At 41.3% G+C, this 14,716-nt stretch overlaps 1 protein-coding gene across 1 annotated transcript; it reads right to left on the bottom strand.

Annotated features, from left to right (window-relative positions):
- Positions 1-314: 314 nt before the first annotated feature.
- Positions 315-14,052, bottom strand: LOC124118757 (aquaporin AQPAe.a-like). The gene is made up of 3 exons (XM_046481011.2): positions 13,469-14,052; positions 7,130-7,210; positions 315-2,019 (listed from the first exon to the last, which is right to left on the bottom strand). Exons 1-3 carry the CDS (start codon positions 14,021-14,023, stop codon positions 1,732-1,734), a joined length of 924 nt encoding a protein of 307 aa, XP_046336967.1. The 5' UTR covers positions 14,024-14,052; the 3' UTR covers positions 315-1,731.
- Positions 14,053-14,716: the final 664 nt, after the last annotated feature.

Genomic DNA, 14,716 nt, shown 5'->3' with positions numbered 1-14,716 from the left:
CGCTGACTTGGTTGATGCATGTCATCGTATCCCATTTGTGTGGATCGGTGCTCATGATGTCAATCACTGGATTGATAGCTGGAATATTGCTGAATGCGGCGTTAAACAACAAACAAACATGGTGTCTCAGTGGGCTAGCACTATATTCGTCCGGACTAGTACCATCAGCCACACACGTGCATGCACGTCGCTATATAAGTGCAATATTCTTGGACGCGACGTTAAACCCCATGTCACCTCACCTTACCTCACCTTATTGTGGACGGCGTTAAACAACATTCATTCACAGCCCATACTCCAACAACTCAACACAGTTTACAAATTACCTGTTTATTACATAACAAAAGAGTACATAATCTAACTAAAACATACTACGTACATATGATCTCGTACTAGGGGTACTTTCATTTGAAAACACTACAATGACGTCATGAAGATCTGAGTTATGGGATGGGTCTACGACAAACGTATAGATAACGTCTTCTAATGATAACATGTGTATGGTACAAAGACAGTGACTATTGATGCAGTCGAATTTCAACGACCCCTAACCAAGAAATGCAAACGTCTCTTGGCTGCACAATGAATTACATTGTACACGTCGGGGCCATGATAAATATAAGGTTGAGCACTAACAATACTGGCCGGTATCCGCTGAGGGGTCTGAAGCACCATCCAGATACACTCCATCGTTAATTCTTCACGGGCTGTTATACTTCCCTCCATCACCCGTGAATACACCGTCCGGGGTGTAATAGTGACGTGTGTCTATGTTTAGTCGTGTCATAAACTCAGGCCGCGTGCAATAAATCAGTGCATGAACTTCGTGCGAACCCTTCCGTTGCCTGATATTTTGAGGCAAGGTGTTGAGTGGATGGCCGCAAGCTAGCACGTGTGGCACGAGAAATATTGCCGATGTAATCGGAGCGCTCATTGGTCAGAGCACTCGCTGGTTTCACACTCCTTGGAACCAGGCCGTGGCTTGATTGGCTAGCGAATAATAGCGACCACACCGCAGAGTTGAAGGGTGAAGGAGGAAATCTATACAATTCTTGTGAAGTATTGACGACGAAACTGCTAAACTACACGGACCTAGAGTCGACTATTTTTGAGCAAACTGCAAAAACGAAAAATATAAAAGACTAGAAAACCAGAGACAGGTGGTGATATATAAACCAATAGGAAAATACTTTGGAATCGCATTATCTGCGTGTTGATTGTAAAACGACATAGAGATGCTGCCATGTTTTTTGTCAGCAGTTCGAGTATGACTGGGGATGATTGTGTCTTTATAGACATTCGGGCCCGATCCATGAATTTTTCATGGGTACATTTACCGAAGTAATAGCATTTGTTATATACATGATACAGTCTCACCCGAGTATGTATCCTTATCGACAATATCAAAGAGGTAGATTTTATAAGAATACAACGTTTAAAATTTTGATTTTTCTTTTTAATTTAGAAAAGGTTGTATTTTTTCTTTTCAGTGAATGTAACATTCGGCATTCAGGAACAAATCCTTGTTGGTCTAGCATGTTTTGATAATATTCGCTAAATGAACGTTTGTTCCAATGTGTTTGTACGCACATGCGCAGTTGGACCTTTCCAACGTAACACGAACTTGAACTCCGCACACCACCGCAGACATGGACACGGTATACAAAACAATACAGAGCGCCAATGTGTGGAGTTCAGAAATTTGAAAATGTTCTAGTCGTGACGTGGTGTTTATTCTTTCTCGTTTTCTTCCGTCAATTTGACTTTCTCTTCAATTTTCTCGTCCTTTTCTTCGATAGAGTTCTGAGTGTTCTGTGTGTCGTTCATTTCAACGAGCTCAGTCTTGGCGCCTTCTTCCGCCTCTATGATGGGGTCCACCTCCGTCTGGGCAGGGGTGTAGGACTGCTTGTGTCGGAGGAGGCACTTCTTGGCCTGGGCGACGGTGGCACCGGCAGAGAAGACGTACTCGTACAATAGACCAGCGACAACGCCCCCTACGATTGGCCCAACCCAGTAGATCTGGAAAGAAATACACAAGGAATAAGTTAACAATGTAATAACACTTATTCTATTATTATTTAAAAGTAACAATTTAGCGCTTTTTATATTATATCATATCATATCATATTATATTATATAATTATGTTATGTTATGTTATGTTATGTTATGTTATGTTATGTTATGTTATATTATATTATATTATATTATATTATATTATATTATATTATATTATGAGATAACAAGTGCGCGCTTATTCAAAGCGCTCTCACTGCCAAAAAGAGGCATATTATATTGTGCAAAAGTTAGGTTTTTAATTTAGTTTTTTTCCTGCCCAGTCCTTTTTTGGACATACGTTCAATCACGTTCTTATAAAGTAGTAGGTGTGACACTGATGTGTGGGAGAAGGGAATTCCATTGTCATGTATTTAGTGCACGTGAACGTGTCTTCCAGCCTATGTGTGTCGTTCGATGCCTTCCTTTAAGAAATACATCAGCGCCTCGACATACGGAACCACTTACACTAGTTTCAAGTATGAATACATGTGCGAGTATTATTGAAACCTGCTTTCATCTGCTGGTCGACATTATCAACCAAATAAATGAAAAGAAACCATATCACGTTTTACGTCACTGATACTCCAGCTTCTAAATTCATTTAAAGATGGCGTACTAACGACTTCATTATATGTTTTTACAGAACAATTTTTTTTAGGAATCATGAATATTTTGGGGGCATTTTAATGAAACTGTGTGCTGAGTCTTTACTACAAAAGATATCCCAAAAATATTGATGTTCCCTTACTTCATTCTTCAGTATATGTTCGAATTATGTTGCGGGGCCACAGAGTGGATTGTGCTGCAACCAATTTGTAATATGCATGTGAATTTTGTAATAAGACCTAATTCTTCACTACGATTTAAGGGTGAGGTGTAGGGGGCACTGTTTATTCTACCGGAGGCACGGACGTCGGGTTCCTGTACGTAAGGTGGTGGTAGACTTTGAATCGAAAATGTGTTTTCTGAGATAATATATTTCGAATTCTTTTGAAACATGACACCTTTTAGACATATGCATGTATTGTGTCAGCACAATTAAATATGTGCAGAATGTCTGTATAAACAATTCGTCATATTTGTGTTTGTTGTGTAGCTTTTTCGTTCACATGTAGGAAATTAATAAATCGTCCTGAGTGTGTGAAAGAATTGAGGGCGAAATGCTGAGACAGAAAATAAAATGTCCAGGAAATTAATAAAAAAAAACGAATGTTTAATTTGGTCTGCAGATGTTATAAAATATTTAGACACTGAGAAATAAACTCACAAGGGTGTGTTTGTTTTTCAAAAACAGAAAAACAGCATCGGCTATCTACTTGTTATCACGAATTTACAAGCATGAGACATGACCCGCAACACATGTTGGGAATTTATGCGCCAAGGCGGGGTTTTATCACCGGCTCAAAGGGCTGCATAAAATTCTCCAGTTGTCCTTGCGTTCGCTTTCAACATCAACAAAAATCTTAACCTTGGCTTTAAGTTTACTCGACAAAAGGAAAATCTAAACAGTTGTACAATCTTGTAAACACAAGACACCCATGCTTTCTGACAAAAACATGCGTAAGTACATGCGGCTCGTAGTCAGCGCCCCCTAGCGGAAATGTATGTTTACCGGGGTCGGGAGGGCGCCTATCTCCACAAGATAAGACCACCCCATATGGCCTTGGCTGGTAATTCGCACACATATAACGGACCTCGTTTCCAGTGCTAGTGTAACTCACGATTATCTTTTATGGGACAGTTCTAGTGTCGTGTACTTGTCCGCGAATGCTTCTGAAATGTAGCATGACGTAGTACGAAGGATACCCACGTGTGTGTGTGTGTGTGTTTAGATTACCCTTGTCTTCACTCTATCGAGAACACGTGGTTTTCCGCCAGTTTGTTTATGGGTTTTTCAATCGTTGTAAAGTATGCCACGCATTCTTCTTTAATCAAAGATTTCGTATTCAGTGATGCACCGGAAATTACCTCTTGTAGTGAGATGTATATGTTATAGATATATATTTGTATTTTTCTTGTCAAATAACATGTTTATATCGTCGAGAGACGAGGCAAAGTTGCTACCTTCAGGATTGGCGCAGCGATGAGTGCAAATATCAACTTGTCAGGCCGCGAGATGAGGTGAACATGTTACTTGACCAGAAAAGACAAATGCTCAAGTTATTAAGTATATTATCTGTCTCATCTTCGCGACTATTCTCTGATAACCATGGTGTCGTGGGCTTACTAAATGTATAGTAAAACAGGTGTGGTTGCCAGTTCTGTTTTAACGGTTAAATCACATTTAAAGACTTGTACTAGACCCCGTAAGTTCATGGGCACATCCACAACCCACACGCCGTCAGCCCAGGTGCACACCCCACCCCCACACCCTGTTAGCCCAGGAGCACCCTAAACCAATGAGCGCAACATATGTACAAAGGAAATTACTCTGTTAATCCGGCTATTTGTTAATCTGGATTAGTTCCAAAGAAACTGTACTGTTCGAATAAACAGGGTTCTCAGTATAAATTGTCGAATAAATAAATATTCTATGTCGAGGTTTTTGCTTGGAAGCTAATAAAACTAAATAGCTTTTAATTCATTCATTAAAGAACTTTCGATTCGTGAAGTTGATTTCATGCCATTCAAGTATATAAACCCTCGAAATGTTCAATCAAATGTGCGGCGCGTGTTAAAAAAACCTTGTACAAGACCGACTACCTTCCCTTTTCCTGAGACAAAGTTGGTACTTATCAGCTGCATAGATTAACATGATTATCTAAAAAACGGAGTGGTAAAGGCCAAACTAAATACTTGCCAGGTTGCATGCATATGTTGCATACATATATAGGTCGGTATAGGTAGGTATTTTTTTAAAATTCAATTATTAATAATGTTTAGATATGATGCTAGTTGTAAAGTATTTCAACATCCGATTCTGTTGCCAAATGTAAAGTATGGGTCTCTTAGTCGATTCTCCAGCTGTGATAAAATCCATTAGGTTCCCGAGTGAGACAATGGGTCGGCGTTTACCTGAAACTAAAGTATTTTTTTCGCCTATCATGAATTATAATATTCAACTCATATCTTTTGTTCAAGCATTGTTTCCAAATCCGCTGGATGACAAGGCGTAGTGTGTTTGAGAAACACCGCACAAAGCGTCTGAACATACTGGCATTGTTTCATTTTGCGCCTGTGGACACAGTACTCAGTTCAAATATTGTGCGACAATTTTCCTAGGTCGTTGGAGTTATGTGGCTTGGCGGGAAAATTTGCTGAGAATGATTTAGTGAGCCGTTACTCTAGCTAAACGCGGAACGGTGTATGAAACTGATACTGGTAATTAAATTCCGGACTACTTGTTTGCTTGTCGATGCAAGGCAAAAAATATTAACGTACGGACGCGCCCAAGGGTGGGGAGCCGGGCTTGAGACAGGCAAGGAAATGTAACATTTCCCAGGGATATAATGTAGTGCAAATATTGAGGGGGGGGGGGGGGGGGGGTCGATGAGGTGGAGGCAAATGGGAGGGGAGATGTAAGGTTGTGGTGCAGGGATGTGAACAGGCATGCGACATTTTACATCTAATGCTGTGAGTGAGCATTGTTTTATGCCGCAATATTACATCACTTTCATGCAGGGGGACACCAGAAATGGGCTTCACAAATTGTACCCATGTGGGGAATCGAACCCTAGTGTTGGGTGTGACGAGCAAACGCTTTAACCACTCGGCTACCCCACCGCCTCATATATCTAATGTAATTCAGATGTCTCCATTTGTAGGATATAGGTCATCGGCCTTTGTACAAGATGCTTGCGTTGAAGCCATATTACAAATTCCAAAAGTGCTTTTCTCAAAATGCATGAAATACATTCTCAGTTCTTGTAGAAGAACGGGGAGGAGTTGGGCAAGGGGGCGGTCCAAGATGAAACAAAAAGGGGTAGTCCTTCTACATGAAACAGAAGGGGGTGGTCCTTCTACATGAAACAGAAGGGGGTGGTCCTTCCAGATGAAACAACAGAGGCTAATTATGTTTGCGAGTACCGTCAGTGCGGTATACAGAGACATAAACATCAGCAGTAGATGAGGATGGAGATGTAAAGGTACGTTCTGGTGGGGGGCCTGTCCGAGAAGAGCGCTGTGGCATTGATGTGTTGCAGGTATGGTGGACATAATTGACCTGGTGTTAATAGAGACAGCAAGGGTGATGAATGCCCGTCTTCATCTGGGATAATTGCATGCGGGAACAAGCGGTCGACGGAAGAAGCAGGCAGTTAATGTTCCATCTGTCGCTTTGAGACTTCCGATTTCCGACGAAGCTACCTTTTGATTAATTTATTATTTAAAAAACACGATATAATAAACATGTTAATGAGGGAATCGTACGAAATGTCATCTAAAATGAGGTACGAATTCTGAATGTACCTAGGGACCGGTGGCCTAGCTGTCTTGGGGGCGCAATTGGCTGTGCACAGTCGCGTCTTTTAGGCGTGCTAAAACCTATTAGAAGGGCACGGGTGGCCCAGTCGTCTAAGGCGCCGCGATTCGCTGTGCAGAGTTGCGTTGCGACACGCCAGAAACCCATGATTGTGGTTTCGAATCTCGGTTCGCCCAGATTATGTTTCTTAGGTTTGTCAGCACCATACCCGTGCTCGTGGGATTCACCAAAGTGGTAAACGTCTGAGACCTGCATCACTTCGGGCTTTCCTCCCACATGAAGCTGACACGCCGTGATATAACTGGAATACTGTTAAAAGCGGCGTTAAACCCAACTCACTCACTCACTCACTAAATCCTATTATCGTGGGTTCGAGTCCCATTCTTGTCTGCATACCCGTGCTGATAGATTTCCCCAGAGATTCCAGGTTTCCGGGTTTCGGGGCTCCAAGCAACTAATGCTGTCCGTAAGATGCGACCAAGTAGATAGAGAGGTCATTCACGTTTGAATGTGTTCCATCGTGCCCTGACGGCGTGGATCGCTGCGTGTAATATTAATCAATTGTTTGCCTGGTCCAGACTCGATTATGTACAAATACGTCATATAGCTGAAGTTTTGATGAGTGCGGCGTAAAACAACAAAGAAATACATACCCAGTGATCAGCCCATCCGCCAACGATTACCGCAGGACCAAAGCTCCTTGCAGGGTTCAGACCAGAGCTTGTGAAGGGAATCTGGAAAAGAGAACTTCCAATGAGTTCAAAGGTTATGTTATTAAAACAACAAACCAAACCAAACCAAATAACAGGATTTAATCGAATTCGTTAAATGTTGGCTATTGATGCTTATAGTGCACTGATTCGGTATAACCGTGAACGTTTAACACAACTACCACAGGTAATTCATAAGTTTTGGTGCAAAAGTGAATAAGTATGCACAATGCAATTATTTAAGTTTATAGTCAGCCTACAACAGTCATACTTAATTGTCTAGCGTATTTTATCACCATTCCATCATGATAATTACGCCACCAACGTTTCGAAAGTTAAATCGCTTCTATCTCTAACCATGCACAGAATTTCTCTCGCTCATGAGAGCAATTTGATTGGACAACTAATTTTAGCGTCTTACAATTCGAATCGACCTCGAAAGTAAGCTGTAGTAATAAGGGTATTTATCATAACAAAATGGAACCCGTGAAGATCCGGTTTAGAATTGGTCTTCAGCAATCCATGCTACCCGTAAAAGGCTACTTCGCTTGTCGCAAGAGACGACTAACAGGTCGGGTGGCCAGGCTCGTTGACTTGGTTGATACATGTCATTGTATCCCAATTGCATGGATCGATGCTCATGATGTCAATCACTGGATTGTCTAGTTCAGACTTTATTTACAGACCGTCGTCATATAGCTGGAATATTGCTGAGTGTGGCGTTAAGAACAAACAAAAATAACATGGAAGTATAGTACCATGTGTAATCAGGGATGACGTCAGCGGGTGCCAATGTAATGTTAGCACATAAACTTGATAATGGATGATTTATGAAGGGAACTTCAATGGATTCCTATGTTCCTATCTCCGGATACCGACCCTCCCTACCGAGCGGCCAATCTGATAAAACGCTCACTCCACCGCGTTCAATCGAGAATAAAATATGTGGTATAAGCGTATCGCCAACATTACCATTTTACATTAAGATCCACACCAAGATTGCTTTTCACAGACCATTATGTTTATTTAGTTTATCAATACCACTGAGGGCAATGTTTATTACCCGGAAATATGAATGGAATTGAAAAGGTAACCTTATGCTTAATGACACAGAAATATTCCTACGTCTCTGGTTCTACATTAACAAACTATCAGGCATTCCGATTGGATATCAGAAGCGCCGGTTAACACATGTCTCCAATAATGAACTCGGTTGCAACGTTTCGTCTTTTTATGGTCCTAACTTGCTCTGGTATTGCCATTAAGGATTTCACGTTCAGGATAATTGTTTTTTCATTCGGGTCATAATCTTTGACACAGTGGTCCGTAGCTTGCGTAGATATGTTATGTTTGAGCGATGGGCGTAAGTGGTGATCGGTTGTACACGTGTTATAACAGGTGTTTCTTGTAAGTCCGTTCTATTGGGCGTGTAACACAACACTGTCATAACAAACCTGTTGAGGAATAGCAGGGATTCATGTTACAGAAGTGGTGTTATAATTTATTAAATATGTTCCATGTTTCAAATGGAAGAACTAGCTTAAAGGAATTTGTTCCAGAAAAAATTTGCCTTGGTTTTACCAACAAAGGAATAGTGTATGCTGGAAGGCCAGAAAAATGTGTTTGGGATAACAAATAAATTGTTGACTATTTTGTTCAGAGAAAGCAATTGCATGTCTTGAAAAATCACTGTAAGATAGTTAACATCTTCTTGTATCCTTATGGAGATTGTTACAGTAAACTACGGTTATAACGAACTGACGGATATAACGAACTTACTTTTTGGTCCCGACTACTTGCTGTAGTCGTGCTGTATTTGTACTTATAACGAACTACGGTTATAACGAACTAAAATTAGTAGTCCCTTTGAGTTCGTTATAACCGTAGTTTACTGTATATGTAAAGTACTTTACGACAAATATGAAAACCCCACATGTTAGCACCATTGTAAATCGACTTATGCGTTGTAAGTTTATATATCTGTATTTTAACAAGACAGGCAAAAAAAATAACCAAAAGTCCAAATAAGGAATATTGTTATTTTACATTACATTGAATATTTTAATTCAGAAATAAATTGGTACTTGTTTGAGTTGCCAATTTGTGCGACTGGGTTCCGTCTAAGCGCAAATGGGCATGGCTAAAACTTTTGTCAACTCGTTGTGTAATGATTCACGAATATTTCCCCCATATGTCTTATATATTGCAAAAGCTATTTGAAACACATCTGGAATTATACAGTATGATTGAACACATTGAACTGTATCTTGGGTATATTTGTAGATGCAAGACATATGCAAAAGCAAAAACTATTCCTGAGAGATTCTTTGACCAAAGTACTTCAAGTCATAAGCGCATTCTGATTGGTTTGTCGTAATTTCGCACAGAACTTTTATCGATAGGGGAACGAGTCTTCTTTCAGGCTACGGAAACGGGCGAGTGGTGACGAATGCCACTGAGGATGAGGTTGTGGTTATGAAATAAAGGGGTGTACATAAAGAATATACTCCCAACAGATATTGCATGTGACGTCATCAGAACAATTGTAAACTATGACTTCACAACAGAAGCAAGATCACTCGTAGGATTTGGGCTCATTAGAGTCACAGCAAACCTTCACCGCGTCCATACGGAGCTATCCCAACAGCCCCCAGTAATCAAAATATTAACCATCATTATATTTCAATATTTGCTTGGATATCGTGCAAACCGCAAGGTCAGTGAAAGGGCGATTAACAACAGGAAATGATAATTAGGGACTATTTATACCAATGTCGTCAAGTAGACTGCCTCCCATATAGCTATGCCCTATGTAACGAAAATAGTTCAGTATTTGAGCATATGTTTTTATAACAACAAAAATTCCCAAATTTCCTTCACACAGAACAAAGAGCCCTCTGTGGCCTTGAAAACAACGCGGCCTAATCTCACAAAGTGCAATTGAAAACTCCAGTCGCCAGAAGCTAAATCTAATTTAGATAGGAAGCCAGGAATCTCGTTTCACGCCCACATTTTGAAATGTACGCCACTCGAGTCTGGGGGTCATGGTTGAGGGGTCAAGGGGGCGTGGCAGGGAAAACATGGTTGTAGAGTGAACGTGACTCAGTGAATGGGAAACAATGGTGCGAGATTAATGATGGACAAAGAAGATAGGGGTCTTTGTCAAGGAGGTTTCATTGTTTGGTGTTTGTTGATGAATTGATTTTTCGGAAAGTGATTTTATAAATCTCACATCAAACACCACGTATAAAAATAAATCAGTTATTGAAAAATTGTATTTACTAAATATTTACAAATTCATGTATATATTTTTAAATGGGATTTGGTTGTAGTAACGACTGATTTTGTAGCAGTAGTAGTAGTAGTAAATGTAGTTGTAATAGTAGTAGTCGTTATTGTGGTAGTAGTAGTAGTCGTTATTGTGGTAGTTATAGTCGTTATTGTGGTAGTAGTAGTAGTAGTAGCATAACGCTTATTCTCTGAAAATATATAATCTTGACGGAAACAAGTTCAGGGACACTGTGAGATACACTAACGTAACAGTAGCAGCTAAAAAAGTACACATAATGAAATAAGATTAATATTATAATAGCTTTAACAGAATATATTTCACAATCTTCTCATAGACTGATTTAAATATATCATATACGAATAGAGATGATGCAGCATCCTTGAATTTTAAAAAAAAAATCTTGGTCCTCAAACGCAAGTTTGAAAATAATATCTTTGTCATAGATACCCTGTCATTAGACCACGGCCTGTGTGTTTTTTTTCGTCTGACCTAGAAAATCCATCCGCTCAAGCAGAACACCGGGATCAATACAAGGGGGACTTTTACGCTTTCGTGAATAACTGATTGAGAGACAAAAGTATTTGATTTATGGGTGCCAGCTTTGTTAATTCTCCCACAAGATTGTACCTCCCCCCCGCGGGCGTAAGCCGCACGTGAAGGAGGTATTCATGGCAGGTGTTTGGGGGGGGGGGGGGGGGGGGGGGGGTACACAATCGCGTGCTCAGTGTAACCACCTAACCTACTTCTAGCGTCCCTACCCTCCCGCGGCCGCTCTGGATCACTACCCCCCACCTCCCTCCCTCCCTCCCCGCGCGTCACTCACTGAATTCCTCCCCTCCTCACCCAACCCCTCAGTGTTTCTCCGGGCCCAGACAGAAGCCAGAGATGGGATCAAAGCCGCCCGGGACTGTCAGTGATACTACCCGGGAGAGAGATGTCGTCATGGAGATTTGAAACTGACCAATGAGGGACCGCGATTATTGAACTGACAGATCAGTCAGTTTCAAGAGTGTTTCATTGTGATTCATTGTGTAATTAGTCTTTGAAACAGTAGTATGGTTTAAGAAAACAAATTCTGAACACGATTTATCATTCACGAACTCAGTAAACATTAAATCACGATGTTCTAAAATAAAGACTTTAATATTTCATATAAATTCGCTTTTAGAGGGAACGCTCTGAATCAATTAGTTGACTTCAAACTATTGCGCGCTCTTATTAAGAGGTGCTTCTTTTGAACACATGGAATTAGTTGTGAAAACAACTCTGATCTCATTAACGCATAAAAAGCGGAAAGGTCCACTTCACACCCTTGTGGAGGCTTAGTGATCAAATAGGCGCGGGAACTCTCTCCATTCTCACACAAAGCCGTCGTTAAAACCAGGGGCATACGATGATGTAACGTTCAGACGTCACATTGGTCCGACGTTAGCCACATCCGGGTCCTACTCTGGCGCTTGTCAAACGCCACATGTTTACAACCACCGACAACCGAGACGCCACTTTGTTTATTTTCCCTCCAGTTTGCGCTTCCGAAGACGCGAACGTTTACAAATTCACCCAAGGCAGCTAAAGTAGCAAAATCTTGACATTGTGCGGTCAGTAATCTGACACCTTCGTTTTTTGTCTCCCAATTCACGCACATACAAAAAGCTATCTTTCATCTATGACAGACCCGTTCAAACCTACTCCCTATCGCATAAATAGAAATTCGACCCGTCCCCGGTTGATATAATCGAATGAAAGGGCTGCTGTTTTTTTTTTACCAATCTATCTTGACATTGAAGTCACTGTGTAAAACATGGCTGAAAATCGGCGATAAGCTGCAAGATCTTGAAAACGGGTTGACAAGGAGGCAGCTGCACCCAATGGCTGACTGGGCGTGTCGAAGTTTATCTTCCCGATATTTGATAGTTATTCATTTGTCCCAGAAGTCTACACCCATTTCTAATGAAGAACAGGATGTGATTTGAGCGCCTCTTAACGAACCATACTTTCAGTCCGAAAATAACAAAAATAGTTCTACTTATGCTATTGTTTTGGCAAGGGGTGTGTACTTTAACCGTTCATAACTTCAGGAAAACACTATTTACATTTGAACCCCCTGACTGCATAGAGGAATCAAATCCTTACCTAACATAAGAGCAAATACACTGACGTTAGAGAGGCAATAGTCTGTTTACACAATGCAGACCGTGTTAATCTATGGGGCTGTTTATCTACGAAAAATCCTATCCGTTGCATGTATAATCTGATTAACGAAAGAGTCAATATTGTTGACGATACAATGATTTTCGTTTTAAAAAAGCTTGGTATCTGTGAGAAAAATAAACTTCTCCCGCCATGGGTAACTAAAAGTTTGTTACTTCCGCGTTAAATCCCACATGCACCCTCAGTATTTGTTAGTTCCGCTTTATCAACGAAAGCTTAAACCTCTGACAAATAAGCCTACATGTGACGGATACCTCAACCTCTTTGAACATGATATATTAATACCCGCTTGGGTGTATGCTATGGTAATGGAGGCGACATGTATCCTGTGAACGGATTTGATACGTGTTGCATCTTCCACCATACATTAAAAGGACCGCTTAATTGATTGACAAGGGATCATATAGAAATGAGTAGTGTACTGTTAGCGAGTTCTAACTACCAAAACGTAATCGACAGACATATAATTTTACAAAATGAAAATGAAAATGAAAATAAATCATATATTAACACTCAAATAATTTTTTAATTATTCTGTAAAACTTAAATATTATAGAGTTTTACATTCAGCACTGAATGTCTATGAAAAAAATCAGAATCCTGGCTATCATAATTGTTTATAGTTGTCATAAGAAAATGAAATCATAAATGATGCTTGTTAACTATATTTTAATAATTATCATTCACAAGCACCGTTTTTAAAAAGTTTTGGTAAAACGCAATATGGGTTGAAATGTAAGAACTCTCTCAAGAAGTGACGTTAAAAAAGTTGTACTTACGGCGAACAAGTGGCACACAGCGACAGCCAAGCCAATGGTGAGAGGGGCCGAGCCACGGAGATCCTTCCTCACCCCGTCATTAGAGGCAAACACAGCGATCACCAATACAAAGGTAATAATCAACTCTACCCCGAATCCTTGGGGTGCGGTGACGCCGTTCTTCAACACCGTGGAACCAAGGGTCCCTCTCATGCTAGTAGGTGTCAGTCCATACAGAATACCCGCCCCTAGGATTCCACCCAGGCACTGAGCGATCATGTAGAGTACCCCCCTGACGATGCTGACGCGTCGGGTGACGAGGGTGGCAGCGGTGACGGCAGGGTTAAAGTGACCGCCACTTATGTGGAAGAAAGCCCACACCATCGTCCCGACGGCAAAACCGAAAGTTAGGGAGATCTGAACAACGGTGGGATTATGGGGGTCAGTCCAGTTGAGCCAGGACCCACACCCCAAAAGGACGACGAACAGGGTGCCGAACGTCTCGGCAGCCAACGCCCTCCATAAGTTGGGGCTCACCAAATCCTCGAAATTTTCCTGCATGATTCCGTTCTTCATGACCAAGCGTGCCAGAGTAGCGTCGTGTGCGTAACGTCATGCTTTATAGTCTTCCGTCCCGTCTCCTCATTGGCTGAATCGTCAAGGCTTCATAACAAATTCTCAAGCCCCCTCCTCCCCCCCTCTCCCTCCCTCCCTCCCTCCCTCCCGCCTAGATGTCAGCCCAGCGTCCCAGCGCGGGGGATGTGCAGCATTCTGGGTCCCCGACATGTGTCCTACAATGCCAGGTGTCAACACCGCATCATCTTGATATAATCGTTATTGTCCGAGCCGATTTCTATTACGCCAGAGCCGCTAATTGTAGCAAGCTTCACATTAGAGGAAATTACACGTACAGCATTTCCTGGGGAAATCTGTATTGTGAATGTGATAATTAGGCCGGCGTCTTTGTATGTGGCATGGGAAGGGTGGTTGTGTTAGCCTACTTATAAACTCTCCTTCCAGTTCACTAACAAGACCTTGAATGTACGTAGCTTTTATCACCCCCTCTTTGTGCTGGTGCGATTCTTCGTGATCTTACAACCGAGTGATTCACCGAATGGTATCGACAAATGGGGGAAATACAAACATGAAATATTACACACAGGAAAGTAACTGTTTACGCATGCTCCCTAACAAATATTAAACACAAACATGAAAAAACAGAAAAAGATTCAAGCATTCCCTAACGGCAGATGATAACCCCTCCCTCGT

The sequence above is a fragment of the Haliotis rufescens genome, unplaced genomic scaffold (assembly GCF_023055435.1).
Source record: "Haliotis rufescens isolate VD_foot unplaced genomic scaffold, xgHalRufe1.0.p SCAF_17, whole genome shotgun sequence".
NCBI lineage: Eukaryota > Metazoa > Mollusca > Gastropoda > Lepetellida > Haliotidae > Haliotis > Haliotis rufescens.
Note: the sequence above shows the minus strand (reverse complement) of the source record. Positions and strands in the feature narration are given on the sequence as shown.

Excerpts from the sequence above, each read along its gene's own strand:
- LOC124118757 (XM_046481011.2), bottom strand. The coding sequence starts at position 14,023 with ATGAAGAACGGAATCATGCAGGAAAATTTCGAGGATTTGGTGAGCCCC. Across the intron at positions 7,211-13,468 it reads CTGTGTGCCACTTGTTCGCC|ATTCCCTTCACAAGCTCTGG; the intron begins GTAAGTACAACT and ends TCTCTTTTCCAG. Across the intron at positions 2,020-7,129 it reads GCGGATGGGCTGATCACTGG|ATCTACTGGGTTGGGCCAAT; the intron begins GTATGTATTTCT and ends ATTTCTTTCCAG.